Raw genomic sequence first — 27,842 nt, 5'->3', positions numbered from 1 at the left:
AAGAACACAGTTTGTAAACCACTGACTCTCAGAAGCTGGAGACCTTCCTTTTGGTTGATTGCAGAATGGGGTGGTTGTTTTATTTGAATGAGTAGCCCACATTCTAAATTCAAGACATTTCCTTCCTTTTTCCAAAAATCAGGAGATGTAGCAACTTGGGACCTGAACTTACTGTCCCAAAGCTGAGTGGTGGTGTCCCCCTTTCAGACAGGGCCTGAGGAGGGGCTCCCGGAGGAGGGGATCCCTCTGCCCACGCCTGACATCTCTGTTCCATCTGGTGCACTTCCTGGTGCCTGGAGGCCATCCGTTTGTGACCTCTGATGAGGTTATGAAGGTTGTCAACTGACTAACTAACTAACCTGCTCTTCCTCTCTTCAGAGGCCCAAGGGAGAAGAAAAAGGATTACAATTAAGGAAGACATAATTAATTCTGATTAAAAGGAGGTCTGTTTTAGCAGCCTACCAAGGACACGTGCACTGACTGCTCTGGGCAGTTCTTTGAGAATTGAGGTCACATCATCTGAGTGGAGTAGTGAGTTATTTTAGGTACACTTTCAAGTCATTGAAGCATTTCAGTTGGTCCACTGACACATTTGCCATATTTCAAAGTCACTGGATAGCCCCGGGCCCTGACAGCACCCCATCCCAAAGTTCTAGTCAAAAGATTTTATAATAGGATGTTCTTGAAGGGGAGGAAGGCTATCCCCTACCCACTCTGGGTCCTTTCTGGCCAGGCTACAAATTAAATTGACATGAGACCAAATAGCAGGAGAAAATCAAACAAATTTATAACATGTATACATGGGAGAGACCCGGGGAAACTGAGTATCTCAACAAAATGGCGGAGGTTCTCTTCTTAAATAGATTTAGGTAAAGACAAAGGAGGATGTTGGGGGATGGGGGAGTCAGTTATGGGAGATTGCCAGAAAAGCATAGTAAGGGTGTTATGCAGCCTTGCCTTCCTCACTGATAAGTTTTTAGAGATAAGGTCATTCCCCCTTCTTCCCTGTACAGAGAGAGAGAGATACCTTTACAAATGGAGATTTCCCTTGTAAATGTAAATCTCTCTTACAGAGGATAACTTCTACTTTTACTTGGAATGGCCTTAGCAAGGACCCTCCCTGTCTATCCATGTCCAGAGTTAAATTCTTTTAGGCTTTTACTTGGTGGGGGTGGGGGGTGACGCGGGTCAGAGTTTCTTTCAGAGAAAAGAATCAAGGTAAAGAGACATATTTTGAGGCAGTGAATTCTGATCTCACACATTCTCATAGAGAACAGAGGCCCCCTCCAGCCAGCTTCTTGTTGCCATGGGGCAGGGGGTCATCTCCTGCTGCCACCATGGTTTATCAAAAGCAGAACTGGAAAATGGGGTTTCTCCCACAAAGACCAAGCCCCCTAGGATTCCCAGCTTCCCTCCTTTCACTTGGTCCTGTCCCAACCCAGTAAGTCCACTAGGAAAAAGGGACCCAGCTTTCATTCGAGGATGTACACTTGCCCTTAATTTATTACATATTGCATTATAAGCATTTTTCAGTGTGCCCACGTAGTTTTCACAGTTTGTGATTCTAAATGGCGGTGTCACGTTCTGTCCTGTAGACGTGTCATCATTTACTAACCTATTGGGGGTCGTTGGAGTTAAGTCTTTTTGCTGTTATAAATACCACTGTGATGAACAGCTCCCTCTGATTTGTGAGCTTTTTACTGCTACGTTAGGAAATCTTAAGATCAGAGTGCATACAATTAGAGGGATTTATAGCCTCTCAATTTTATAATAGTTAGCTTGGTTGAGGTCCAAAACATTAAATAGTTTCATGAAGTCTTTCCCTGTTGGGGTCCTCTCGTTATCCCTGAGCCCCGACTCTCTGTTGTCTTTTTTCTTTAGATTTCCCTGTACAGATTGCCTTGCTCTGTTTTGCCTGAGCCATTCCCTTCCATCTTTGTGGATCTCCCTCTGCTCTCCACCTTGCTCATGTGCAGGGAGGCAGCACCCTTTTATTCGAGGCCCCAGGCTGGTCCCCTTGCCTCAACTGATAATGCTCTCCTCGTAGCCTCCTTGGTTTAGCTGGCTCCCAGGATTTTGTCCAGAAAAGGACTGACCTTCCTTTCCCCTGAAGGGCCTCCTCCCCTCTCTTAGCATCAGAACCCCTAGAATGTCTGCCTCTCGCAGTCTGGGCCCCCCAGCCCCAGGCTTCGGTTCAGAATCCTGCCTGGCCCTGGATGCCCACAGGACTGAATGCTCCCTGGTCTGGGATGTCTGCATTTGCTACATTGTATCCTGGGGATTGACTTGACCAAACTGCCCCTCAGCCTGGGTCCCTGGTCAATCCTCAGGGACACTGGTGGGGTGGAGAGTCACAAAGTCCCAGGGACAGTCCTGGCAGAGCCCCTAATTGCCACGTCCCCTCCCTGGGCCTTACTGCTCTGAAATGAAAGGGGCCGGACAAGGTGTTCTAAGGTCAGCGAGCCCCATGGCAGGCCAAGGTTCAAGCTTGGAGAATCAGAGGTAGGGAAGTTCCCTCTGGGGGCTCTTAGCCCAGGTCGGTTCCTTTTAGAAAGACCTCAGCAATTACCAGGGGCTCACTTAGTGCAGACGCCTCAGTTCACTGAATCAGTTGTGTCTTTTGTGTGGGGCTGACCCAACCATCACTAAATCATAAATTGTTTATAGTGGATGTGGTCAGAGTTGTAATGATGACAAGTCAAATCTTGTAGTGATGAAGATTTGACTAAGGTTTTCTCTGGATTTATTTTTGTTTCTTTTCTCTTGCACAGGGTGGTCCAGGTGGTTCCAGCACTGGATTTGGAAACTTTGAGGAGATTGGGCCCCTTGACATTGATCTCAAACCACGAAGAACTTCCTGGGTACAGTGAGGATAGCCCCTAACTGAACTGCCTTGTGGCCTCTTCCAGGCTGAACTCCAGCCTGGCCTGCCCCATCCTGGGTGGGGTCACAAGTTTAGCAGCACCGTCCTGCCACCTCTGTCCTCCTCCCCCTGTGTACTGGGGCCTTTGGCCTAGGCTTCCTCTCTAGCCAGCTTCTCCCATTTCTCGGGACAGTTTATCCCACAAAGGTCTTTCTTGTCTTCCCCAACTCGGTGATTTTTCTCTCCACTTGCCTGCAGAAACCAGACCTTGTCATTTCCCACATATTGGCCATCTCTGCAGTGTGACTCCAGGGTCCCAGCCTCTAGCCACAACCTCTGATCCTGTCCTCTCTCTCCTACCTTGCTTCTTGACTTCATCAAGACTCCAAACCCCTTGTCCTCTGCCCTTTGATATCTCTCTAGTTCTCTGTCTCCACCCCTCCCCTCATTCTGAGCTTCACTTCCTTCCCTAACCCCTCTCTGGTCATTCCTCCACCCGCTGGCTCCCTTATCCTTCTCCCTTTACAGCCTCGCCATGCCCAACCTTGAGTCAGTCCCATTGTCCACCTGCTCAGCCCCACCCCCCAGGCTGCCAAATACTAGCAGGCAAAACCACACTTCATTTCTTTGGCCACCCATTCATACCCAGCTCACCATACTCACGTCTACGATTCTTTGATTTTCTTATCTGTCTCCACACTGGTCTTCCTTAAATGCATTTTACTCTTACCTCAGGGTCTTTGCACATGCTGTTCCCTTGGCCTGGAACATTCCTGTAGTTGCTTCCAACTGAAATATCACTTTCACTTGCAGTAGCAGAGTGCCCCACTGGCTTATCCCCAAGCTTCCCAGAACGAAGAGGGTAATATGACTGGGACAGAGAGCCTGAACTAGAAGTGAGGGGACTGGACCTCAGTCCTGATGCTACTATTACCGATCCAACTTTGTGACCTTGGACAAGTCCTGGGCCTTTTCTGGGCTTTAATTTCCTGATCAGTAAAGGACGTGGTTGGGGCTGGCCCGGTGGTGTAGTGGTTAAGTTCACGTGCTTCACTTTGGCGGCCCGGGATTCGCGGGTTCAGATCCCGGTCGAGGACTTACGCACCACTGCGGCAGTGTTCCATAAAAAGTAGAGGAAGATGGGCATGGATGTTAGTCCAGGGCAAACCTTCCTCACCAAAAAAAAAAGACATGGCTGGACTGTGTCATCACTAAGGCTTCCAGATGTAAAAGTCTATAACTCTAAGCCTCTTTGGAATAGGTTTTAGAATAAATTCTGTTCTTGTAGTGAAGCCAGGCCAGTGTGGAAATTGGATTCATCTTGGAGAAAACTGACATGTAGTATTCACCCCTTGTCTGTACTCGCACTGCTTCGAGCTGCTGCTCAGGCTGCGGCTGCCCGGTTCTACCTGCACTAATGTATCATGTGAAAAGTGACAGCTTAGGTGCTTTGATCCCCACATATATGTTAATCTTTCCTTCTTGCCCCTCCGTTTCTTTGTCTTTCTTTGCTGTGGTAGTCTATGTTCCTGTCTCTTATTTTTTTTTTAAATCCCTTTTAGCAACAGGAGCATAACCACGCTGATAGCCTCATATACGTGGTTTTTGTTGAGCTCATATAAGATGATCAAAAGATAATTGGTGGCTGGCTGGCTGATTGCAACATTTGATCTTCCTCTGTGGCGTGTAGCTCCAGTCGGCCAGTCTCCTATTTGTGGATAACCCTGTGGGCACTGGGTTCAGCTACGTGAACAAGAGTGACGCATATGCCAAGGACCTTGCCACTGTGGCGTCAGACATGATGGTTCTCCTGAAGACCTTCTTCAGTAGCCACAAAGAATTCCAGGTAAGTAAAGACTTAGGGACGGCTAAGCAAGGGGCTAGGAGTAGCAGCACTACATCCGTCAGAATAAACTTAAACTTCCCCAAGAGTTCAATGCTCAGCTGCTTCCAGAGAAAACCTTTTTGCACCCAAGATCAGGTTGTGGGCTTTTGTTTCTATCATCTGTACAGATAATTTTTAGCTTGAAAGAATGAGCCTGCAGCCAGTATTCTAAACAGGTATAATAATCAGATATGGTGGGAAAGACCAACAAAAGCAGATTTGTTTTGTCTGGCCATTACATGCAATAGAAATTTGAAATTAATTCATCTGAATTAAAAGGCATTCAGGATATGTAATTCTTTGTAAATTTCTTTCTTACTAGACGATTCCATTTTACATTTTTTCCGAGTCCTATGGAGGAAAAATGGCTGCTGGCATCAGTCTAGAACTTTATAAGGTAACAGGGGAGATGACTTTGTTCTTTTGGTTTCAGACAGAAACTGATTGTTACTTTTTATAGTTACCTGATATTGAATGTACTTGGAATAGGACTTTGTACATACAAAGTAAGAGTCTGTAATAATAACCACGAAAAGTTTCAAAAAGAACAGTGATGGATGCCCTACCAGGTATCAAACAAGCTATAAAGCTACAGTGAGTAAAACAGCATGGTACTGGCCTAGCAACAAATAGGTTAAATGCAACAGGATAAAGAATCTAGAAACAGATTTTATATATACATATATGTATGTATATGTATCTGTGTATGTATATAACACATACATATGTATCATACATATATATGATCATGTGTAAATGATAAGAGGGCATTTCAGATCCTTGGAGAACATATAGAATATTCAATAAATGGTATGGAGACAAATGGCTATCACTTTGGAAAACAGTGAAGTTGGATTCTTGCCTTGCATAAAACATCACTTCTAGGTAGATTAAAAATCTAAACATAAAAATCAAAACTAAGAGAACCTGAATATATAGGAGAAAAGTTTTATAATCTTGAGTAGGGAAAGCTTTTCTTCGTAAGAGGGAACACCCAAAAGCCAAAAAAGATAGGTGTGACATATTTAGACCACATACAAACTTAAAACTTCTTAGTTCCATAAGCAGTTTTAAAATATATATATATACACACACACATACAGAGACAAAAATATATAATAGAAAAAGTATTCATACCAGTAACTCCATAAAAAAAAGACAGTTTCCTAGTAGAAAATTGGCAAAGAATGTAGACAAGCAATTTATAGGAAAAATGCAAACAGCCTGTGGACATATGAAAAATGCTCAACTATTATTAGTAAGCCAAATCCATGAAATTTGCAGATATTTAAAAGATTGGTAACACCCAGTTTTGGTAAGAAGTCAGGGAAATAAGTGCACTCATGCACTTTTGGTGGGAATGGAAATTGGTAAATCATTTTAAAAGGGCAGTTGGGCAGTATCTATCAACTTTTAAAATGTATGTGCCAGGGCTGGCCCCGTGGCTTAGCGGTTAAGTGCGCGCACTCCAATGCTGGCGGCGGGGGTTCGGATCCCAGGTGCACACCGATGCACCGCTTCTCAGGCCGTGCTGAAGCCGTGTCCCACATACAGCAGCTAGAAGGATGTGCAACTATGACATACAACTATCTACTGGGGCTTTGGGGGAAAAGTAAATTAAAAAAAAAAAATGTTTTAAAATGTATGTGCCCTTTGACCCAATCATTTCACTTCCAGAATCTGTCCTATGGGAAGACTTATACATACGTGTGTGTCAGAGGATGTTTAGTACACCGTTGCTTATAATGTCCATAAACTGGAAACAAGCTCAATGGCTACCATAGAGGATTACTTAAATAGAATAGGTGTATCCTTCCATGATGGAATACTTTGTAGCCATCCATAAGGAATGGATAGATCCGCATATATATGTGTGTATATATGTGTGTATATGTGCTTGTGAGAGCGGAGAAAGCAGCTAGAAGGATACATAGCATGTTAACTGTGGTTAACTAGTGAGTGTGCAAATGGGGCAGAGGTAAAAGAGTTTTTTCACATTTTATCCTGTCTCCTTTTTTTAAAAAATTTTTACAGTGAGCTTGTTGAGTTTTATTTTTTTAAGATTTATTCTTTTAAAAAATGAACCTTTTATAAGAAGGTGTATATGTGCATAACTGAAAATTGGAAAATACAGCAAAGACAAATCAAAAAATTAAAATTTCTCCTTCCCACCAGATAGAGATCACCACTGTTAACACCGTAGTGTATAGCCTTTAAATCTCTTTCTGCACTTTTATAAACAATTTTTTTAACCAACATGGGATCATATTATACATAATGTCTACAGCCTGCTTGCTTCAATCACTAGTCCTCACCTTCCCATTTCAGCAAATTTTCATCTCAAATCTTCAGGCTTCTTTAATAATCCCAACGTGTCCTTATAGCTGGTTGGTCTGAGCCAATACTCAGTCCAGATCCATGAATTACATCTGGCTGTGATGTCCCTAAGGTCTGTTTTCATCTAGCACAGTTCCTTTTTTATGACCCTGATTTGGCAAAGAATCCAGACTACTTGTCTTGCAGAACGTCCCATTTTCTGGATTTGTCTGGTAACGTCTTCATGGTATTATTTAGTTTATTCCTCTCTTCACTGTGTTTCCTACAAAACTGGAAGTTATAGCTAAAGACCTGATGCATTCAAGGTAAAAGTTTTGGATTGACTATATTATAATAGGTCAGGTTTCAGGAAACTATGGCCGGGAGGTCAACTCCAGCCCACCAACTGTTTTTATACGGCCCACGAGCTAAGAATGGTTTTCACATTCTCAGGTGGTGGGGGTGGGGAGGATTAAAAGAAGAACATTTCATGACACATGAAAATTATATGAAACTCAAATTTCAATGTCCACAAATTGAGTTTTGTTAGAATTCTCATTTGTTTTATATTGCCTGTCGCTGCTTTAGCGACACAATGGCTGAGTTGAGTAATTGCAACATAGACTGATCTACAAAGCCTAAAATAGTTAACATCTGGCCCTTTAGGGGAAAAATTGCCAACCTCTGATATTGGTGACGTTGCACACTTCATTTTGCTACAAATCATAAGACACATAATGTCTAGATTAGTCTGATCCTTCATTGAACTCTCACACCCTCCCCTGGACAGAAAGGTATCTGAGTGGTGTTATTTTCACACTATATGGATGTCCAGTTCTTAATCCATCTTTCACCTCATGGTTTTAACCTCAATTTTTAGTTCTCACATATGTCAGTAATTTCATTAGGAGTTTCAAAATGATAGTTTTCCACTCCTGTCATTTTGTTCACATCTATTAGTTCATAATTCTTCTATAAAGTGGAACTTTCTTTCATTATCTGGGGCTATTTAGGTAACTTGAAATAAGTTCCTTCAGGAAAAGCCAGATAAATGCATAATTCCTTCTGTTTAATTACCAACGTTTAGGGGGCCAGCCCAGTGGCGTAGTGGTTAAGTTCACGGGCTCTGCTTCAGCAGCCTGGGGTTCACAGGTTCAGATCCCGGGCACAGACCTACACACTGCTCATCAAGCCATTCTGTGGCGGTGTCCCACATACCAAAAAAAAAAAAGTAGAAAGGAAGATTGGCACAGATGTTGGCTCAGGGACAATCTTCCTCACCAAAAAAAAAAAAAAAAGAAAAAAAAATTACCCATGTTCAGTCAGGATATTCACTGTTTTCTTATTTTAGATCTCTGAATAGCTTGTGCATTCACATAATTCAGAGTTCAAAAAATGTAAAAGGTATACTGTAACAATTGTCCCTCTTTCCTCTGTCCCCCTCCCCTAAGATAACCTCTGATACTAGTTTCTTCTCTATCTTTCTAGAGGTATTTCATACCTATAAAAGCTAATTCATATATATTCTTTTTTCCTATTTTTATACAAATGATAGTATACACTACACTATATACACTATACTATATATATTACTATATATATATCTATACCTACATACACTCATGTGCCGCATAACGACATTTTAGTCAGTGACGGACCACATGTAAGACTGTGGTCCCCTAAAATTAGTACCCTATAACCTAGGTGTGTAGGAGGCTATACCATCTAGGTTCGTGTAAGTACACTCTATGATGTTTGCACAATGACGAGATCGCCTAATGACGCATTTCTCGGAACATATCCCTGTCATTCAGTAACACACGACTGTGTATTCTATATATCTCTTTGTCTTAAATTTAACAAATTAAAAATAAATAGTATTTTATACAAATGATAGTATACACTACACTATACTATACACTATACCTTATATACTACTATATATATATTTTATATATTTCTCTTTTTTAATGTAACAATATACCTTGGAGATCTTTTCATATCAGTCCATAAAGAGCCTTCTCATTCTTTTTTTAAGTTGCATCATGTACCGTGGAAATAACCATAATTCATTTAGCCCATCCTATTGATAAATATTTAGGTTATTTCCAGTTTTCTGCTCCTGGACAGATGTATTACTTTTTTTTTTTTTTTTTTTAAGATTTTATTTATTTATTTATTTTCCCCCCAAAGCCCCAGTAGATAGTTGTATGTCATAGTTGCACATCCTCCTAGTTGCTGTATGTGGGATGTGGCCTCAGCATGGCCAGAGAAGCAGTGTGTCAGTGTGCGCCCGGGCTCCGAACCCGGGCCGCCAGCAGCGGAGCGCATGCACTTAGCCGCTAAGCCACGGGGCCGGCCCAAATGGATAATTCTAACAGACTTCTTTTTTAGATGTATTGCTTTTAAATGAACAAAGGAGCAGAGAGGGGCAGGAGCTCCTAGTCCTAAGGCATCAGCACACCCTTGAGGACCTCCTGAGGAGGCCTCCCAGTCCTTGAGTGACTGTCACTTGGACAGTGATGATTGTACCCCAGGAGCCCCCTGAGCACCTTGTGAGAAATCACAGACCTCGGGGGAGCAGTGGCTGTGTCCCTCCTAAGGAAGATAGGGGCTGCACCAGACCCCACACACATCCTGCCAACACCCTTGTGAAACAGTAGGGAGAAACTTAAACAGTTCCTACTCATTTTACAATTGGCAGCAGGAAAAAGTTACTCTTGCTCTCTAGTGGGTATCTGAGGTCTTCGGATCCCCAGGGAATCTTCGAAACGGTGAGCGGAAGTTTTCTGTGCTCAGGAAAGGTAGAGTATAAAGGCCTGACTCCCTCCTCTTGAGGAAGGGATGGAGGCCCCTGGGTTCCCTTGGCAAGGATGTTTCTCAGCTCCTCGTCTTTCAGGCCATTCAACAAGGAACCATCCAGTGCAACTTTGCCGGGGTTGCTTTGGGTGACTCCTGGATCTCCCCTCTTGGTAAGTATGGAATTTTCAGGCATTTCTTTACTTCCTTTCCCCATCCTTCCCTGTGACTTGGGCTGTGTTGTGCAGATCAAAGAACAAGGCAGTGGAATTTTCTGGGTCTTCAGAGAAGTTAGCACAGAAAATATTTGCCTCCGGAGCATCCAAGAAATTTGGGGATGTGAACTCATTTACAAAGCACCTACCATGGGCTGCTGTAGGCTGAACCAAGTTCTCTTATTTGATTGTCACAACAAAAGAATCAAATTTTACAATTGAAGACATTCTAAAGAGTCAGAGACGTGATGAAATTTGCCCTCTGACACACAGAATGAGTGGCCTGGTCAGGATTCAAACCCAAGTCTGTTTGTCATCTCGTCCCTTCAACCACCCTGATGCCAGAATGAGCATTTGGGGTGAAGTTCCCATCTGTTGCTCATGTTGATGGTGAGACAAGGTTACCATCAGGTCCTGCAACTCAGAGGTTCACAGTTTCACAACCTGAGCATGGTTGGGAGTGCAGATAAAAGTTGTGTATGTTGCAGACTTCTGGGGTGTGGCCTCAGACATCTGAAATAATCACCGTGGTGGGGTGAACACAAGATTTCTAAATCTCTGCGATATTGACATTTTGATTCATACAATTCTTTGTTGTAGGGGGCTCTCTTTTGCATTGTAGGGTGGTTAGGAGCATCTCAATCCTTTAAATGTATTATCACCCCAGTGTGACAACCAAAAATGTCTCCAGACATCGTCAAATGTCCCCTCGGGGACCAGATCACCCCCAGTTGATAACTACTGTTCTAACGTAACAAAAGGTGACTTTTCACAGGCAAAACCAAACTGTAGAGTAAGAAATCATAAGAGAAGTTGCCCCTGGAGGAGGGAGGAGAATAAACTGGAAAGGGACACAAAGGAGCCTTCTAGGCTGTCTGTGCTCTGTGTCTTGATTGGGGTGGTCATTACATGAGCATTTATCAAAACTCTTCTAAATGTACATCTATGACTTGTGAGGTGTGATTATGCCTCAGTTTCTAAAATTAATAATTTATAAAAGGTAGTGTTTTCCCCCTAAAAGATAGAGGTTTGGCTTGTCACAGAGCCGTACTCTGGCTGGATTTGGGATAGTCTGATGCTCCTTGGAATGGTAATTTCTTGACCTCATTCTTGGCAGCACCAGGGTAGGACTGACATGGTATAACTGAGCTCTGTGAGTCAGCGCTGGGAGAAGGGCTGTTTGTTTGTCCTTCCCGAATGGACCACCTAGGACATCAGGAAGCTGCAGAAGCCTTGATCAGAGGCATGAAGGTCCAGCCGGTTTCTTACCAGATATCTCACTCAAAATTACAGTGCTGGCCCTTACGCTTCCTACTGGGGTCTCATCACAGTTTCCTAACAACACTAAGCACTTTGCATGTGTTAACTTCATTTAATGCTTACAACAACTCCACAGGATGGATGCTGTCATTATCCTGATTTTGCATATGATGAAACTGAGACTCAGAGAGGTTAAGCAATTTTTCTAGAGTCACACAGCTGAAGCCAGGATTCAAATCCAGCGTTACACTACACTACTTCCACAAGACCAATAAGTTTAGCTTCATGGCTTTGCAAATGCTATTCAGCCTGTCCAAAATCTATCTTTTCACTTTGCCATGACCCACCTCCCCTTATAAATCTTCCTACCCAGATCTTACTCCCTCGTTCCAGATCCACTTCAAGTATCACCCCTCTATCCCAGAAATACCCCCTTTTTGAGGGAGAAGGACTTAATTTTCATGAACAGTTAGTAATTGCTTGCTAGGTAGTAGGTATTGTGCTAGGTGCTAGGAAAGATACACAGACACACTCCATGTCTTCAAGAAGATCTGCACAGTTCAACGTGGTACCCATAGCCGCATGTGACTATTCACATTTCAATTAATTAAAATACGGTACAATTTTCAATTTTTCAGTTGCACTGTCCACATTTCAAGTGCCCGATAGCCACACGTGGCTATTGACTATTGTTTTGGACCACAGATAGAGAACATTTCCATCATTGCAGAAAGTCTATTGGACATCTCAAATCTACATCAGAGGTCAGCAAACTATGGCCTACAAGTCAAGTCTGTCCTGCCGCCTGGTAAATAAGTTTTTTATTGGGACACAGTCACGCCCATTCATTTACACATTGTCTGGCTGCATGGAGGCCGCAACAACAGAGTTGAGTAGTTGCAACAGAGAAAGGCTGGCCTGCAGAGCCAAAATATTTACTAGTTGTCCCTTTGCAGAAAAACTTGGTCAATCCTTGGTCTAGATCAAACAGGGAATGGAATCCATGGGAGAATTACAGGCGATTCTGCATTTGAAGAAAATAAGACACCTGCTTGAAGGTTAAGTGGAGAGGAGAATGTACTAGGTCCCAGAGGACCTGGTATGCCTGCATTTCTCTGGGTGCCCTCTGAAGAATGGCAGTCCAGTGAGATGCTAGACCAAGGGCTCCATGGTCAGTGGAAGTGCTAAACACTGCTCCATCTCCACAAGGTCTCACAGGCACATTAAAGGCTCTGAGGAGTCCTGCAATACAGAAATGTGTTTTATTTTGCATAGCCACAAAGATATTTAACCAAAGAATCATTTTTTCTTCTAATCCCTAGATTAAAATCCTGCAGAACTGAGGTTGTTTGAAACATAATTTGAGATGCTTGGCCTTAGGGAACATTGAAGGCTTTGAAGCAAAGAAGTGACATATTCAAATGTGCTTTATAAGTTATGGTTCTTGATACCTTGTTGGCACATCTCTCGGTGGCACTAGCCTTACCTAGTGGCATGGTAATTGTGAACTTGTCTAAACCAAGCCCAACTATTCTCTTCTAGGGAAGGCATTGTCTTAGTCATATTTATATCTTATAAAGCTCCTTACAGGCCCTTAGTAAATTCTCAGTGTATTTGTGGAATAGAAATGAATTGATTGGCAGTATAGCCACACACACTTGAATTACAAAATCATTAGTCCTCTTCCTTAATTAGCTCTTAGCAGAAGCTAGTGTCCCTAAATCGGAGAAGCGAGCAGGATGGAAAGCAGAAATGCGAGGGTGGGGAAATATTTTAAGCTGTCAAAAGTCTAGAAGTCTACAGATGGGAATCTCCACTGCGCACGCGCAGCCTGCCTGTGGTGCCATCACTGACTATGACTCACTCGCTGGGCAGTCTCAGGCCAAATTAATGTGCCATTAGTCCTGAGTCAATAGAAAGGCCCCCACACCCTCGTCCCATCTCCCAGCCAGCGAGATGTCAGCCCTGCATGGGCACTGGTGAGTTAAGGAGCCTTCAGACCCAGGGCCATTGGGTTTCCTGCTTCTGTCTGGTTCTGCTTTGGGAGGGAGGTTAATTAGGTTTTCCTTTGGGAGGAGAGAGCCATGACAAACTTATTATGTCCTTATGTGGTTTCCTTTAGATTCGGTGCTCTCCTGGGGACCTTACCTGTACAGTGTGGTAAGTAGACAAGTCCCTACCTCTGCACCCTCCATGGTGACCAGCCCAGCTGAGCTCTTCTGGCTCTGTCCCCAGGAAGGACAAAGCTAGCTGGGTTTGCCTCTGTGGTCGACTCTGCTCCTTAGGGACTCGTAGTCCATATCAAATTGGAGACCCTAAGCAACAGCTGGCCTCGGGGACAAATTTAAAGAAACATCAGCACAGTTATCCCATTTCTCCAGGTACAAGAAACACCTTTAAATTTTTAAAATCCCCCCAACTTTTTATTATAGAAATTTTCAAATATGCAGAAAAGGTGAAAGATCCCAGTGAACAACCATATCCCCACATCTAGACTCAGTTAACATTTTGCTGTGTTTCTTTCATAATAAATATGTGACTTGTAATGGGATGCCTTCGTATGTAAGCTCCCTTTTCACCTTCCTCCCCCTCTTTCTATTACCCATCCCTAACTAAGCAATGCCAGGTTTGTGTCTCTCAGCCAAGTGGGCCTTTTTATTCTTGGTTTGCATTCCAGTCTCTTCTTGACAACCAAGGTCTGGCAGAGGTGTCTCAGGTTGCAGAACAAGTGCTGGATGCTGTAAATAAGGGACATTACAAAGAGGCCACCCAGCTGTGGGAGAAAGCAGAAATGGTCGTTGAAGAGGTAACAGGACACACGTGGGGGCCAGCCCACTCGGCTTTTTCGCGTGAGTGAAGGGCCCCTAGTTGGTGTTGTCAGGATTGGGGTCTATCCCGAGACTCCCCTCCAGTCTGAAAATGATTGCATCATTTTCATTGAATTTTCAAACAATAAATCTAATGGTTCTGAGCAGTGATAGGGTTATAAAGCCACCCAGGCCTGCAGGAATTATCCCTTGATGAATGTGTGGATTTTATAAGAAAGAATATGTCTTGCAGAGGCAAGTGGTTGGATCTTGGCCAAGCAACCCTCTGCCCCGAGTGAGCCAGAAGGGAAGAATGCACAGCTGAGGACTCGAGTGTGTCGGACCCTCTGCCACTCTGTTCTCCCTATAAATTAACACACGGGCTGTGGTTTTCTCCTGCATCCTCTGAGCTCCACTTATATGAGCTGCTTGCTACCCCCAGGAGACCGGGCTGACATGGCTGGTCTCTGAGCCTCCAGAGCTGCATTTGTTTCTGGTCCAAGCAAGTTTACGAAGTCAGAGCTGTCCTTGGATAAGATGGAGAGCCAGGTGCTTTTCTGTTCTGCAACTTCAATAATGGATAAATTTAAAAAACAGCCAAACATACTTTTATATTTCAGAACACGGATGGGGTGAACTTCTATAACATCTTAACTAAAAACACTCTCATGTCTACAATGAAGTCAAGCCTAGAATTCACCCAGAGTCACCTAGGTGAGTGAGCCTTAAAGGTGCGAGAACCCTGCCTCAGCCTAGAGAGGCATCCAATTTTTTTTAAAAACTTCATTGACATGTAATGTATATACCATAAAATTCACCCATTTTAAGTGTATAATTCAGTGGTTTTCAGTATATTCACAGAGTTGTGCAGTCATCTCCACCCTCCAGTTTTAGAATGTTTCCATTATCCTAGAAAGATCCCACATGTCCGTTTGCAGTCAGTTCTCATTCTGCTCCCAGCCCCAGGCCACCACTACTCTGCTCTGTCTCTCTAGATTTGCCTTTTCAGACATTTCATGTAAATGGAGTCATGCAATAGGTAGTCTTTTGCATCTGGCTTCTTTCACTTAGATAGAGTTTTTGAAGTTTGGAAGCCAGTTTCCGCACACTGAATCACAGTGTCAGTCCTCTTAAAGGCTGGACTGAGTCATCTTTCGGCTGACCCAGCTTCACTGCGGCTGCCGAATGCTTGGCACCTTCCCTCCCTAAGAGGCACATAAAGGCTGCGGGAGTCCTAGATTCCTCTTCTCAGCTGATTTCCTTTGGCTGTGCCGGATAATCTCAGTGGCCCCAAAGGATATAAAATGCAGCAATCAAAACTATTAAAGCATCTCCGCTTTCAATGTGTTTCTTTCTTCCTCCATATGGGGTGAATCAAGGTGATGCTTTTCATTTTCCAGCTGAAAGCCTCCTTGTGCACAGCATCCCCAACAGTTGGAAAAGAGGTCCTCTTGGTCTTGTTTCCCGTCCTTTGACTCACTGTGTACCAATTTGTCTTAGTTCGTCTTTCCCAGCGTCACGTGAAATACCTACAACTGGACGCCTTAAGTGAGCTCATGAATGGTCCCATCAGAAAGAAGCTCAAAATCATTCCTGAGGATTGCTCCTGGGGAGGTACTTATGTGACCTAATTAATTGCCATTTGTAGGGTTGGGGGCAATAGAGGTACAAACCTAAAGGCCTTAATTTGTAGAAATTTGTTGGTGATGATGGTTTGTTGCACGTAGAACAGTATTATTATCCACATTTTATAGATGAGCAAACATATGCAGAGACAGTAAATAACATGCCAACAGTGGTTCAAAATAAGGGGTTCATAGGGAAGTGGGTGGGGAGAGAAATGAAACTATTGGTTATGAGTCGATAACTGTTGTAGCCAGGTGTGGGTACATAGCAATCATCACTCTTTTCTACTTTTGTATCAGTTTGAAGTTTTCCATAATAAAGCATTGAGATAAAAAAGCCAGGCCCAAGGCCACAGCTGGTTGCAGGTGTGACTTCCAGGCAGAGGTCCTTTTGGATGGGTTTTGACCAGCTCTCTCTGGCCGGCCTCCCCAGGCATCCTGATGCTGGGTGTGGTCCCGTGTCTACTGCATTCTGGTCTGAAGGCCATAGTGAGGAAATACTGGGGTCCTCAGAGACCAGGGCTGGGTAGAAATCTTGGATAAATTCCTGCTCAGTCCTGTGGAGGCCGTGGGCAAGTGGGACTCCCAAGGTCCTGGAGAGGAAATGTGTCCGAGATACCCCAAAGCTGTGGTGGGGCAGCCTTGCTCTGGCGGCCCCTTGACAGCTACTGAGAGGCTAAGACTCGGCTCCGGCCCTGGCTTCCTCGGGGGACCTCGGCCATCCTCCCAACCTGCAGTCAGCAGAGGACTCATCCTAGACCTGGTGTCTTCATTTCCCTTGCACCCCTTGGAGTTTTCTAGAAATGAAGGAAAAAGTTAATTAGATCAAATAAAAAGAATATGCTATCAGAGCTGCAAAGGATGGTGGGTACAACTGTGGGGAGCTGTCATGGCACTGAGAAGAAAGAGATGTGAGCATTCACAGGGGGCCAGTCCAGGTCGAGCTCACGAGAGCACATCTTTTCAGCTCAAGCCCCTCATTTTATCTTTATGATGGTGTTTCTAGCCCCAGCTTCTCTGGTTATAGGGACCTCCCTCCCTGCCCAGTGTGGCTGGATGGGCAAGGTAACTACATTGTGGCAGATGATGACTCATAGAGAAAACTCTCTCTGGTTCTAGATGTGTCTGTATACAGCCTGGAAAGAACAAACTGTCTTTGGCCAATACTCCCAGTTCCAGTTCGTGGTTAAGCCTACATACTGTGGAGTCAGCCAGGCCTGCATTCATATCCCGGCTTGCCACCAATTAGCTGTTTCACCCTGGACATGTTCCTTAGCCTTTCTGGGCCTCATTTTCTTTAACCATTGCACAAGTTAAGACTTTACCTCCCAGGGTAGTGATGAAGAGGAGATGGGATGTTGCTTGTAAACTGCTTCCTTAGCACAGTGACTGGCAAATAAAAATAAATGTTGTTGTTCAGTATGAGGAGGACAATGGTGGTGGCAGGAATCCAGCAGGAATACTGTGCTGACCCTCTCCTCTCTTGCCTGGGGCTACATCCACATAGCTTTACTGAGGGCTAGCTCTGAACTGGTTTAGGTCTGATTGGGTTTATTACAAAGGTAGCCCCACTTGTTCAGAACTTGGCCCTGGTGTTGCTCAGCAAAGGATGAAAACTAACATCAACCCAGAAGCACAGTCTGTTCCCTGAGAGGACCAGCTGAGAGGGTATTTTCTGAACCTCCCTGTTTCCTTGGGCATCACCCTTCTCTAGGTTTCAATTCCTCATTGAAGTGGCATCTGCTGTCATCACAAGCGCTTGAGTGAATAGAGCACGTGTGCTGTTTATGCTTCCCTTCCACTGACCAGCTCAGGGCCAGTTGGTCCCTGTTGGTGAAGCCCCCCTGCGTCCAGTCTTGGTTAGATGCTGCACAGTGGTTACATTTGGGTGTTGGAGCCCAGGATGCTCTGGGCTGAAAGGTGCCTCTTGTCCTGGCAGATTCCAAGCTGCTACCTCTTTCTCCTCCCCCCGTGCAGGCCAGGCTACCAATGTCTTCCTGAACATGGAGGAGGACTTCATGAAGCCGGTCATCAGCATTGTGGACGAGTTGCTGGAAGCCGGGGTCAATGTGACGGTGTATAACGGACAGCTCGATCTCATCGTGGACACCATGGGTAGGAACCCGCTCTGGGGGGCACGTGGAGGCAATTTCATGGGTTGAGCTGGAAGGGGACTGGCCTCAGACACTTCATCTGGGGGCTGGTGACACTGAAATGCCAGGAGGAAGGCCATTTCCTGTTACATCCATCCACCCCTGACCTTGACTCTTTGAAGAGGGCGGAGCTGCCTGAGGCTGTGACCCCTCAGAGAAGCCTGGGCCTGTCTAGTTTTTGAGGCCCTTAGGTATGATTAAGGAAAAGAACACCACCTACTCCCATCACAAGAGTGAAAAAGAAGACATTTTCTTGGCCATTGGACAAATACGCTATTTAATTGAAGGAAAACCTCGTTTCTGTGCAGTGTCACAGATGGTAAGCACTGGGGGGTGAATTAAGACTAAACCCTAATGACTGTAAACCTGAGGACCCAGGGAAGTGGTCTTGGTGGAGTCCCTGTTGCACTGGCTGCCACCGTCTGCTCACTTCTGGTTTCAGGAGGGCCAGGTAGAGGCTCAGAGGCAGGTTCTCAGAACCAGCAGGCACATCGAGGCACATGGTCTGGTGCGTGTGATGCGCTTCTCTGAGTCAGCAGGACTCAGTATTTTTGTGACTTGTAAGCCAATGGCCCTACGGACAATTTGAAAAGGTTCTGCATTTCTTCCATGGACTGCGTAGGTGATCTGCATTACTGTCCCCTCACCCTTTAGACTTCTCAGTCCTCCTGACAGCACTGTCACCTCCAGAGGTCCCCAGTTTCCTTCCTACAGAGCATATGGCAGTGAGAGAGTCAGAGGCAAAAATAGCCAGGCTGAACAGCTGCTAGGTTTCTCCCTGTCAGCCTGGGTATCGCTGGGAGCTTGCTAGAAATGCAGAATCTCAGGCCCCACCCAGACCTATGGAATCAGATTTTGTATTTTAACAAGATCCCAGGGTGAGTTTTGTGCACGTTACGGTTTGGAAAACACCAAGTTATAGAACCTGGATTTTTTTTTTCCTACTCCATCCAGCTGTTAATGCTGGGCCCTTCCTTGTCCCACTTCTCAGGTCAGGAGTCCTGGCTGCGGAAACTGAAGTGGACAGAACTGCCCAAATTCAATCAGCTGAAGTGGAAGCCCCTGTACTGTGACCCTAAATCTTCAGAAACGTCTGCTTTTGTCAAGTCCTACAAGAACCTGTCTTTCTACTGGATTCTCAGAGCCGGGCACATGGTGAGAGAGAGTCAGCTTTTGCCCCAGACTTTAAATCGTTAGGAGAGGGAAGCCTCAGGCAGCGGATTATGCGTGTGTGTGCTGTCTGGATTGGTCTCACAAGTGCTTTGGGCTTGGGCATGTTTCGAAGTCTCTGATGAAATTCCGCTGTTAGCACTTCATTCCTTTGAGGCTAGAAATTCTCATTTTAAAAAGCAAATCCTCCTGAGGGAGTTAGGCTGGGCTCCCTGTGCTTTACTCTTTAGTTTAAATGAATTTAGTATTACTTTCCTCTTAACAATTTGTCCAAAGGAACAATTTGTCGTGGGGGACCAAGGGAGAAGTGTCTTTCCTTGACATTTTCAGGAAGTGAGAACCAAAGCCCGGGAATCCAAAAAGCTGAGTGGCCAGCACATGGTACGAGGTGGGGGCTTGTCTTCCAGCACCGGCGGCTCCAGAATTGCAGTTTGGAAGAAGCTTTGGGTGCAGAGATGGGCAGTGAGACTGTACCGTTCCTGTGCTTGGACAGTGAACTTATTATTTCCCTTAGGTTGTATGTTGACTGGGTCAACGTACATGGGCTGAAGGAGATTATGGAAGGGTGAATCCACTACACGCATGCATATGTACACACAGGCACGCGTGCGCGCGCGCGCGCACACACACACACACACACACACACACTCACTTGCAAAGGAGCCAAAGGGAGGGACGCCAGGAGGCAGAAGGGCCCGGATGCTTCCTTCATGGTTATGCGTTGGTCTGTCCACTTAAACTCAGGGTCTCTCTTCCTCCCGGGATTGCAGTTTCTGGGAGGAAGTTAGTTGAGAGAGACATTAAGGAGCCCTCCAGCCTGCTCTCCCCTCTTGGCTCCATTGTTCCTAGGACAGAATCTCCATTGAGAAGGGGCTGAGGGCAGCAGTCTGGCTGGAAAGTGGGCCCAGGGGACTGGTCTTAAAGCTCTGTTGGCACAGCAGGCACATAGTGTGCTTACTTGGATGGCTGAGGAAGTGCTGAGAGAGATTTGGGGGTGACCAAGGTGCCCTCTCCACAAGCCAATCCTTAGGGCCATTAGTGGTTCTCAGTTGGGGTCAACTTTGCCCCTCAGGGGACTTTGGCAGTGTCTGGAGACATTTTTCATTGTCACACTTGCAGGAGGGTTCTACTAGTATCTAGTGGGTGGAGGCCAGGGATCCTGGTAAACATCCTACCATGCACAGGACAGTCTCCTGCAACAAAGAATTGTACCGCCCAAATGTCAGTGGTGTCAAGGTTGAGAAACCCTGACACAGAGGAAAGGCAGAGCTGGGGTATTTACAGACTAAATCTCACAATATTTTTGGTGTCTGATCACAGACCACTTATTCTTACACGTCTCTGACTCTCAGTCTCCTCTTAAGAACTTCCCAGAAATGAAGACGCTGCATGCTTTAAGAGAAATCAGAGTTTCTCTTTGGTTCCTTTATTTGATGAGCAAACCTTTGAGTGTCTCATGGCTGCTAATCACTGTGCCTGGTACTGGGAGTACAAAGATGGGTGGTAAACCATCTCTGTCCTCAAGGAGCTCATGGGCCAGAGGGGCAGACAGGCAAAGAGATTCTAATAAGATGGGGCAAAAAATGCTAAGATGGGGGTTGGCCAAGGGAAGATGGCCCAGCCCAGGTTTGGGGGTCTGGAAGACTGGGCCTTAAATGATGAGCAGGAGTTAGCTAAGTAAGGAGGAGAGATGGGAGCAAGGAGAGGCACAGGTGCAGGTCCAGAGGAGCCTGCAGACAGCCAAGGCCTCGGGAGGGACACTGGGGAGAAATGAGGCTGGGAAGGGAGAGTGTATGCAACGTTAAGGGGTTCAGACCTATCCAGAAAGCAACAGGGTGCCGTTGCATGGTTTTAAGCAAAGTAGTGAGATTACCAGATTTGTCTAAGAAATATTTTAGCAGCAGAGGGCATGGGACAAGACTAGAGCAGAGAGCCAATCTAAGAGATTCTTATGGTAACCTAGAGGGGGAGAAGTGGAGGGATTTGATGAAGTGTTGGAGGGTAGAACAGCCAGGTGGGATATCCATAGGGCAATTGAACACATACACGGTGTATATATGGATCTGGAGTCAAATATTTGTCCTTGGAGATAGAGGTTTGGGAGTCAAACATGGAAAACCAGTACGGTACACCAGTATTTAAGAAGCAGGAGGCAGAATAAGGACCCGAAAATGAGACTTGAGAAAGGAGCAGCCAGAAAAGTGGGAGGGAGACCAGGGACATGTGGCACCCTCAGAGCAGAGAGGGACGAGTCGTGTGGGTGCCGCAGAGAACTCAGGTGAAGGACTGAAACGTGAGCGATGCTTTGGTTACGCTGATGTCTGTTGTAATCCTGGCAAGCCTCGTTAGTGGAATGGCAGGAGCAAAAGCCAGAATGGAAAGGTTGGAGCAAATGAATGAGCAGTGAGAGAGAGAAGACAACTTCCTTTAAGAAACTGGAAGGAAGTAGCCCACCCTTTTAAGAAACTTGATCTGGAGAGAGAAAGAACAGGCAGCAGGGCATACAGGGTTAAGAGGACATTTTTTATATGGCTGTATGTATCTGAGTACCTTCAATACTGACTGGGAAAAGCTAGTAGGAAGTCTTAGAGCACAACACTATTACTAGAGAGGGGTCCCTGCAGAGGCAGGTAGGAGGGCAAGGGAGGAGCTAACCACACGCTTGCCCGTTTCCTCTTGGTTTGTCACAGATAGAACAAGAGATCTGTTGGGGGCAGCCTGAAAATAGCTCTTGGAGACTGTTATTAAATCATCCGCAGGCCACTTCCCGTTTGGTTGATTAAACGTCACTTTGCCGTACCCCACTGAGCCTGTGCCTCCTGGTGACCTTGCTTGGCAGGAGAGTTGAGGACGGGAGAGTGCCATAGAGAATCGTGGAATTTCAGAACTTGGAGCCGTCTATTATTCTACCCCCGTCTTTGTGGAGGAGAAACTGAGGCCTCTGCCCCTCCCCCCCCCTTTTTTTTTGTGAGGAAGATCAGCCCTGAGCTAACATCCATGCTAATCCTCCTCTTTTTGCTGAGGAAGACCGGCTCTGAGCTAACATCTATTGCCAATCCTCCTCCTTTTTTTTCCCCAAAGCTCCAGTAGATAGTTGTCTGTCATAGTTGCACATCCTTCTAGTTGCTGTATGTGGGACGCGGCCTCAGCATGGCCGGAGAAGCAGTGTGTCTGTGCACGCCCGGATGCAAACCCGGGCTGCCAGTAGCGGAGCGCACACACTTAACCGCTAAGCCACGGGGCCGGCCCCCGAGCCCCTCCCCCTTTTGATGGTGGATAGGAAGATTTTTTAAAGGAATTATTCAAAAAATCTAAGGGAAAAACAGAACAAAGTTGAATAATAATACAAAAATGGGGTGTCACCCAAACAAACAGTCATGTTTGTTTGTATTTGTTGACAGCTTTGCTGTTAGCTTCCTTCTAGGCCTGTTTTCTACTCCATTCCCAGGCTGGAATCCCTCCTACACAGAGACTCCTTGAAAATGTTTAGAATCTTCCCTCTTCCTTGAACAGGCTGGGTCCTAAAACCATTAGCACAGCCCTTATAAAGAAATCAACAGATCTGCCCCAAATGGAGTAGAAGATTCTTTCCTAAATGCCAGCTTCTCCAAGCCCCCACCAGCTAACATGGTTGGGGCCCAGAGGAGCTTTTGTCTGGCACAGGGGTCATGTCACAGAAGGGACCTCCTCTTTAAGGGGAGTGCACCCAGATGCAGCTGTCCTCCCACGTTGCTGTCACAGAGCTGGCACTCTTCCTGGGAGCAGGGTCTCAGAATGTCACCCCTGAACCCAGCCCCAGGAACAGAACCAGGGGCACTAACTCGGTTACTGCTTGGTTCTAGGTTCCATCCGACCAAGGGGACATGGCTCTGAAGATGATGAGGCTGGTGACTCAGCAAGAATAGGATGGAGTGGGCTGGAGGTGAGCTGACTTGGCCTCAGGGCACAAGAGCTGAAGCCGGCACCCTGAAGCTGTAGGAAGCACCGACCTCCCCAGGAATCCGACCTGGACTGTGATTGTCCCTGTCAGCTTCCACACAGAACAAAATCATTGCCTCTGTGGCAGCTTGGAGATCATTTCTGCTTCTGAAAAAAATCTAAGTTTTTTTTGTTTTTTTGTTTGCTGAGGAAGATTAGCCCTGAGCTAACATCTGTGCCAGTCTTCCTCCACTTTATGTGTGAGTCACTGCCTCAGCATGGCTGACAAGTGGTATATGTCCGTGCCTGGGATCCGAACCTGTGAACCTGGGCTGCTGAAGCAGAGTGCTCTGAACTTAACCACTACGCCACGGAGCTGGCCCCTAAGTTTTTTTTTTTTAATGAATTTGTTTTCATCAACATGAAGGATTGAAATAGATTAACATTTTCTTATTACAAAAGCAAATTATGTGATTTATGGGAAAAAAGGGAAATACAGATAAACAAAGAACAAAATAAATACTCATGTATTCCCTTCCCAGGGATAAGCACTGATATCCTTGCAAATCCTTTTTTGCTATAAGTAGATATATATTTTTTACAAAAATGAATTCCTCACTGTGTCTTACTTTACTGTCTGCTTTGTTCACATATCAGTATGTCCTAAACACCTTTTCATGCCAATAAATGTTCTTCTGTAACATTTTTAACGGCCGCTGAGCGCTCCATTTTATGCATGTACCATAATTTATGTACCAAATGCCCAGTTGTTTCCCATAAGCAATTTCTAGTTTGTCGCTGTTATAAACAGTGCTTGGTGATTCATCCTGATAGTTATATTTTCATGCACATCCTTATTGCTTTCTTACAATAAATTCCTAAAAGCATGATCATTTTAATCAAAGGATTGTAACATTTCTTTAAAATTAAAATGATGAGTTCAGGACTTTTAAGTTTTAATTCGGGGCTCAAGGTCTGCATAAGGGACCTGATAGCTTCTATGATGGCCCTGAAAGAAACACCACCCCCTGCAGTTGTGGAGCTGAGATATCGACAACCAAACCCCAAGTCTATTCCTGCAGGATGTGAGGAAAGAGTTAATAGCAGGTTATGCGCACATGACCAGCCCCTTCTGATCCAAGACAAACGGGCTTCCTCAGGCAGAAGCTCTCCACGCTTGCGCCAGGGTTCGCTGTTGGAAAGAGAGCGCTCCTGTGTATGTGCCCGTGGACAAGGAAGAACATGAGAGGCTTGTGCTACATCCCCCTGGACTCCACCAATGAATACCATTCTTCTGATGCTTTTGCTGGAAAAAATTTTAGCTATGAGTATAACTAGTTACTGAGTCTTGTGAGTCCTTCTGGCATTGAATTACAACACAGATTGAATTCCTAACCTCACAGGGGCTCTTTTGTTAGAAGTTAGGGCATTGGTTGGGAAGGAATTCCAGTGTGAACGTTAGGATGTGTCATATGCGCAGATTGCAACGAAACTAAGGACCTCAGACCTCTTTTGATACCAGAAGCAGCCCTTCCATCCCTGCCTGAGGAGGTTATTCTTCTCTTGCCTTGAGATCTTATAATCAGTTCCCAGACTTGCCCATGGCCTGTATTCTTGCTACATTACGTTCTCTCTCAACCCACACCCATGCCTTCATGGGGAACTTGCTACGATCAGTCGACTGAGGAAGAAAAGTCTCGGGCTTGGTTTACAGACAGTTCTGTGTGATCCGTATGCATCACCAGAAAGTGGACAGTCATTGCACTAGAGCCCACTCTGAAACAGCCCTGAAAGATGATGGTGAATGGAGAGCCTCCCAATGGACAGAACTTGGAGCAATGCACCTGTTTGTTCATTTAGCCTGGAAGAGGAAATGGCCAGAAGAATGAGTCTGCACCAAATCATGGTTTGGCTGGGTAGTTGGACTTGGAAGGAACATGACTGGAAAATCAAAAGGAGGTCTGAGCAAGAGGTATGAGGATAGACCTCTCTGGATGGCAGAGTATGAAGATACTTGTGTTCCATGTGAATGCTCACCAAAGAGTAGAGGAAGATTTTAATAATCAGGTGGATAGGAGGCCCCATCCTGTGGACATCAGACAGTGTCCTTTCCCAGCCACTCCTGCGGACTCATGAACAAAGTGCCCTTGGTGACAGCAATAGAGGTTATGCATGGGCTCAGCAACATGGACTTGCACTCACCAAGACTAACCTGGCTACAGCCACTGCTGAGTGTTCATTCTACCAGCAGAAGAGACAACACTGAGCCCCTAATATGGCACCATTGCCTGAAGGGATCAGCCAGCTACCTGGTGTTAGGTTGATTACATTGGACCACTTTCATTAGGGAAGAGGCAGCATATCATTCTTACTGGAATTGACACTTCCTCTGAAAATAGATTTGCCTTCCCTGCCCACAATGCTTCTGCCAAAACTACCATCTGTGGCCTTACAGAACACCTCATCCACCATCATGGTATTCACAGCAAGTGAAATGCAGCAGTGGGTTCACGCTCTTGGAATTCGCTGGTTACCGTGTTCCCCATCATCGTGAAGCAACTGCCTTGACAGATGGTTGATTGGCTGTTTGAAGATTCAGTCCACAGTGCCAACTAGGTGGGACACCTTGCAGGGTTGGGGCAGTGTTCTCCAGTATGTGGTATGTGCTCTAAATCAGCATCCATCCTCCCATACCTTGGATTCAGGAGTCCAGGAATCAAGGGATAAAAATGAAAGTCACTATTAACCCTAGTGATCCAATAGTCAAATTTTTGCTTCCCATCCCTGCAACTTTAGCCTCTGCTGGTCTAGAGGTCTTAGTTACACAGGGAGAAATGCTTTCACCAGGAGGCACAGCAAAGATTTCATTGAACTGGAACCTGAAGCTGCCATCTGGCCTCTTTGGGCACTGAATCAGCAGGCACTGAAGTATTGGCTGGGATGATTGATCCTGACTATCGAAGGGAAGTTGGGAGCTACTACACAATGAGGCTAAGGAGAGAGAATGCAGGCGATCCTTTGGGGCACCCCTTAGCACTCCCATATCCTCTGATTATGGTCAATGGAAAACTACAACAACCCAATTTAGACTGCTAATGGCCTAGACCCTTCACAAAAGGTTTGGGTCATTCAACCAGGCAGGGAACTAGGACCAACTGAGGTGCTTGCTGGGAGCAAAAAAAAATACCAAATAGGAAGTGGGTGACAGTAGTTATAAATAGTAGCTGTGACTTTGTGACCAGTTGTAGAAATGAGAACTAGAATAGTTATGAGTATTTCTTCCTTATTTTGAGGTGAATATATTTTAATAAATATTAACCAAATATTTTTTTTTCATCTCATCCCTTTATCATCTAACTTAAGATGTGCTCATAATAAATAACTTTATTGGTAAGTATTTAAGTTACAAGATGTCCAAAAGTGAGTGTGAATCAGCTAAGGAAAGAATGAATATTATCCAAAGACAAAAAGGGACTCCAATGCTTTTCCAGGGAAAGGGTTAGTGTTTTTAGTTATAAGAGGGATAGTTGTGTCATGTTAAGCATGACTTTGTTATTGTCTTTATTTGGAGATTAAGTGTGGTTTTAAGGCAACATATGTGGGTGTCAAGTTGATAAGGGGTGGTCTGTGGTGTCTTTGTGATGTTTCAACTTGCCCAGGCCAAATTACATTTTCCAGAGTTACCTTTCCTGAATGTTTCTGATGAGAATGGCCCACAAGATGAGAGATTCTTGTAGAGATTTTGAGGATGGAAATGAGGCGGCAGCCATTTTTAGCTCGAACATGTTGTCATTTCTCTGCTGGCTCAGCCTCCCCTTCCCTTGGATCCTCCTGGAGATCCTCGACCTCCTGGGCCAGGTGAGTGTGCTCAGCTGTGGTGAAGGACCCAGCCTCTGGGATGGGTTTCTGTCCAATGGACTGTCCTCATGTCTCCATCTCATGCTTGTGAGATTCAGATTGTTTTTGCTCTTCTCTACTTTACATCTTCCTGATGGCTTGCCCTCTGTCCATCAATCTCCAGCATCAGATTTGAAGACAACAGCCTTAGAAAGATTCCCTACCCAGCTCCCACGCTGCATAAGTCAAATGACCATAACCCACACACACACACGCATGCACACGCATGCCCAGTTCTGCTTCTCTGCTTAATTCCTGATTGACACAGTTACTTAGATTTAATTATTTTTTAATAGATTCAAAGTTCCCCACAACTGGAATCTGGATATTTGATAATGTCTTTCTGTCGCTGATACATGTGAATGGGAACTTATCAGATATAGAACTCTTGAGTCACATCTTTCCCATATTTTTGGCATCTAATGTTGCTGAGAAATTTGAAACCAACTTGACTTTTTTTTATTTTTAATTTTATAAACAATCAGTTTATTTTAGTACCTGGATGCTATACACATCTTTGTTTAATCTTGTAAATTGGTAACTTGGGATGGTTATGTTAATGGTTATAGTGTTTAATTAACTTTGCTTGACATTTAGTGAGCTTTTTGATCTACAGGTTCAGATCTCTAGTTCAACAATGTTTTCTAATATACATTTGAATATTGTTCCAAGTTCTTTTTCCCACTTTATTGTCCTTTAGTTTTCATTCCAGGTACTTTTAATCAAGACTGACATCAACATCATTACCTCTATTTCCGATCATGTCATCTCCTTACTTTGATGTTTCTAAAGTGCTTATATTTTCTGTTTCTCCTTAATTTATTTTCCCTAGTTATGCCAGCTGCTGTTTCACCTTATTACTGCTGTCTTCTCATCTGATTCTTAATGGCTTATTTTATGGACTCTGTGTTTGCTTTAATTTCCTTGAGAAGGA

The 27,842-nt window shown here is 44.9% G+C and overlaps 1 protein-coding gene across 1 annotated transcript in view; it reads left to right on the top strand.

Annotated features, from left to right (window-relative positions):
• SCPEP1 (serine carboxypeptidase 1) overlaps window positions 1-23,915 on the top strand; it is a 28,065-nt gene extending 4,150 nt beyond the window's left edge. The window contains exons 3-13 of the mRNA XM_087440941.1: window positions 2,772-2,861; window positions 4,554-4,709; window positions 5,071-5,145; window positions 9,964-10,036; window positions 13,461-13,498; window positions 14,016-14,144; window positions 14,766-14,859; window positions 15,646-15,759; window positions 17,748-17,885; window positions 18,915-19,078; window positions 22,936-23,915. Of these exons, the coding sequence (XP_087297067.1) occupies window positions 2,772-2,861; window positions 4,554-4,709; window positions 5,071-5,145; window positions 9,964-10,036; window positions 13,461-13,498; window positions 14,016-14,144; window positions 14,766-14,859; window positions 15,646-15,759; window positions 17,748-17,885; window positions 18,915-19,078; window positions 22,936-22,998 (1,134 nt within the window). The 3' untranslated portion in view covers window positions 22,999-23,915. The remainder of the gene's footprint in view (window positions 1-2,771; window positions 2,862-4,553; window positions 4,710-5,070; window positions 5,146-9,963; window positions 10,037-13,460; window positions 13,499-14,015; window positions 14,145-14,765; window positions 14,860-15,645; window positions 15,760-17,747; window positions 17,886-18,914; window positions 19,079-22,935) is intronic.
• The last annotated feature ends 3,927 nt before the right edge of the window (window positions 23,916-27,842 follow it).

This window comes from Ceratotherium simum, chromosome 16 (assembly GCF_057802395.1).
Source record: "Ceratotherium simum simum isolate JZ-2026a chromosome 16, ASM5780239v1, whole genome shotgun sequence".
Classification (NCBI taxonomy): Eukaryota; Metazoa; Chordata; class Mammalia; order Perissodactyla; family Rhinocerotidae; genus Ceratotherium; species Ceratotherium simum.
The sequence above is the reverse complement of the archived record's forward strand: the minus strand, read 5'-3'. Positions and strand labels throughout refer to the sequence as shown.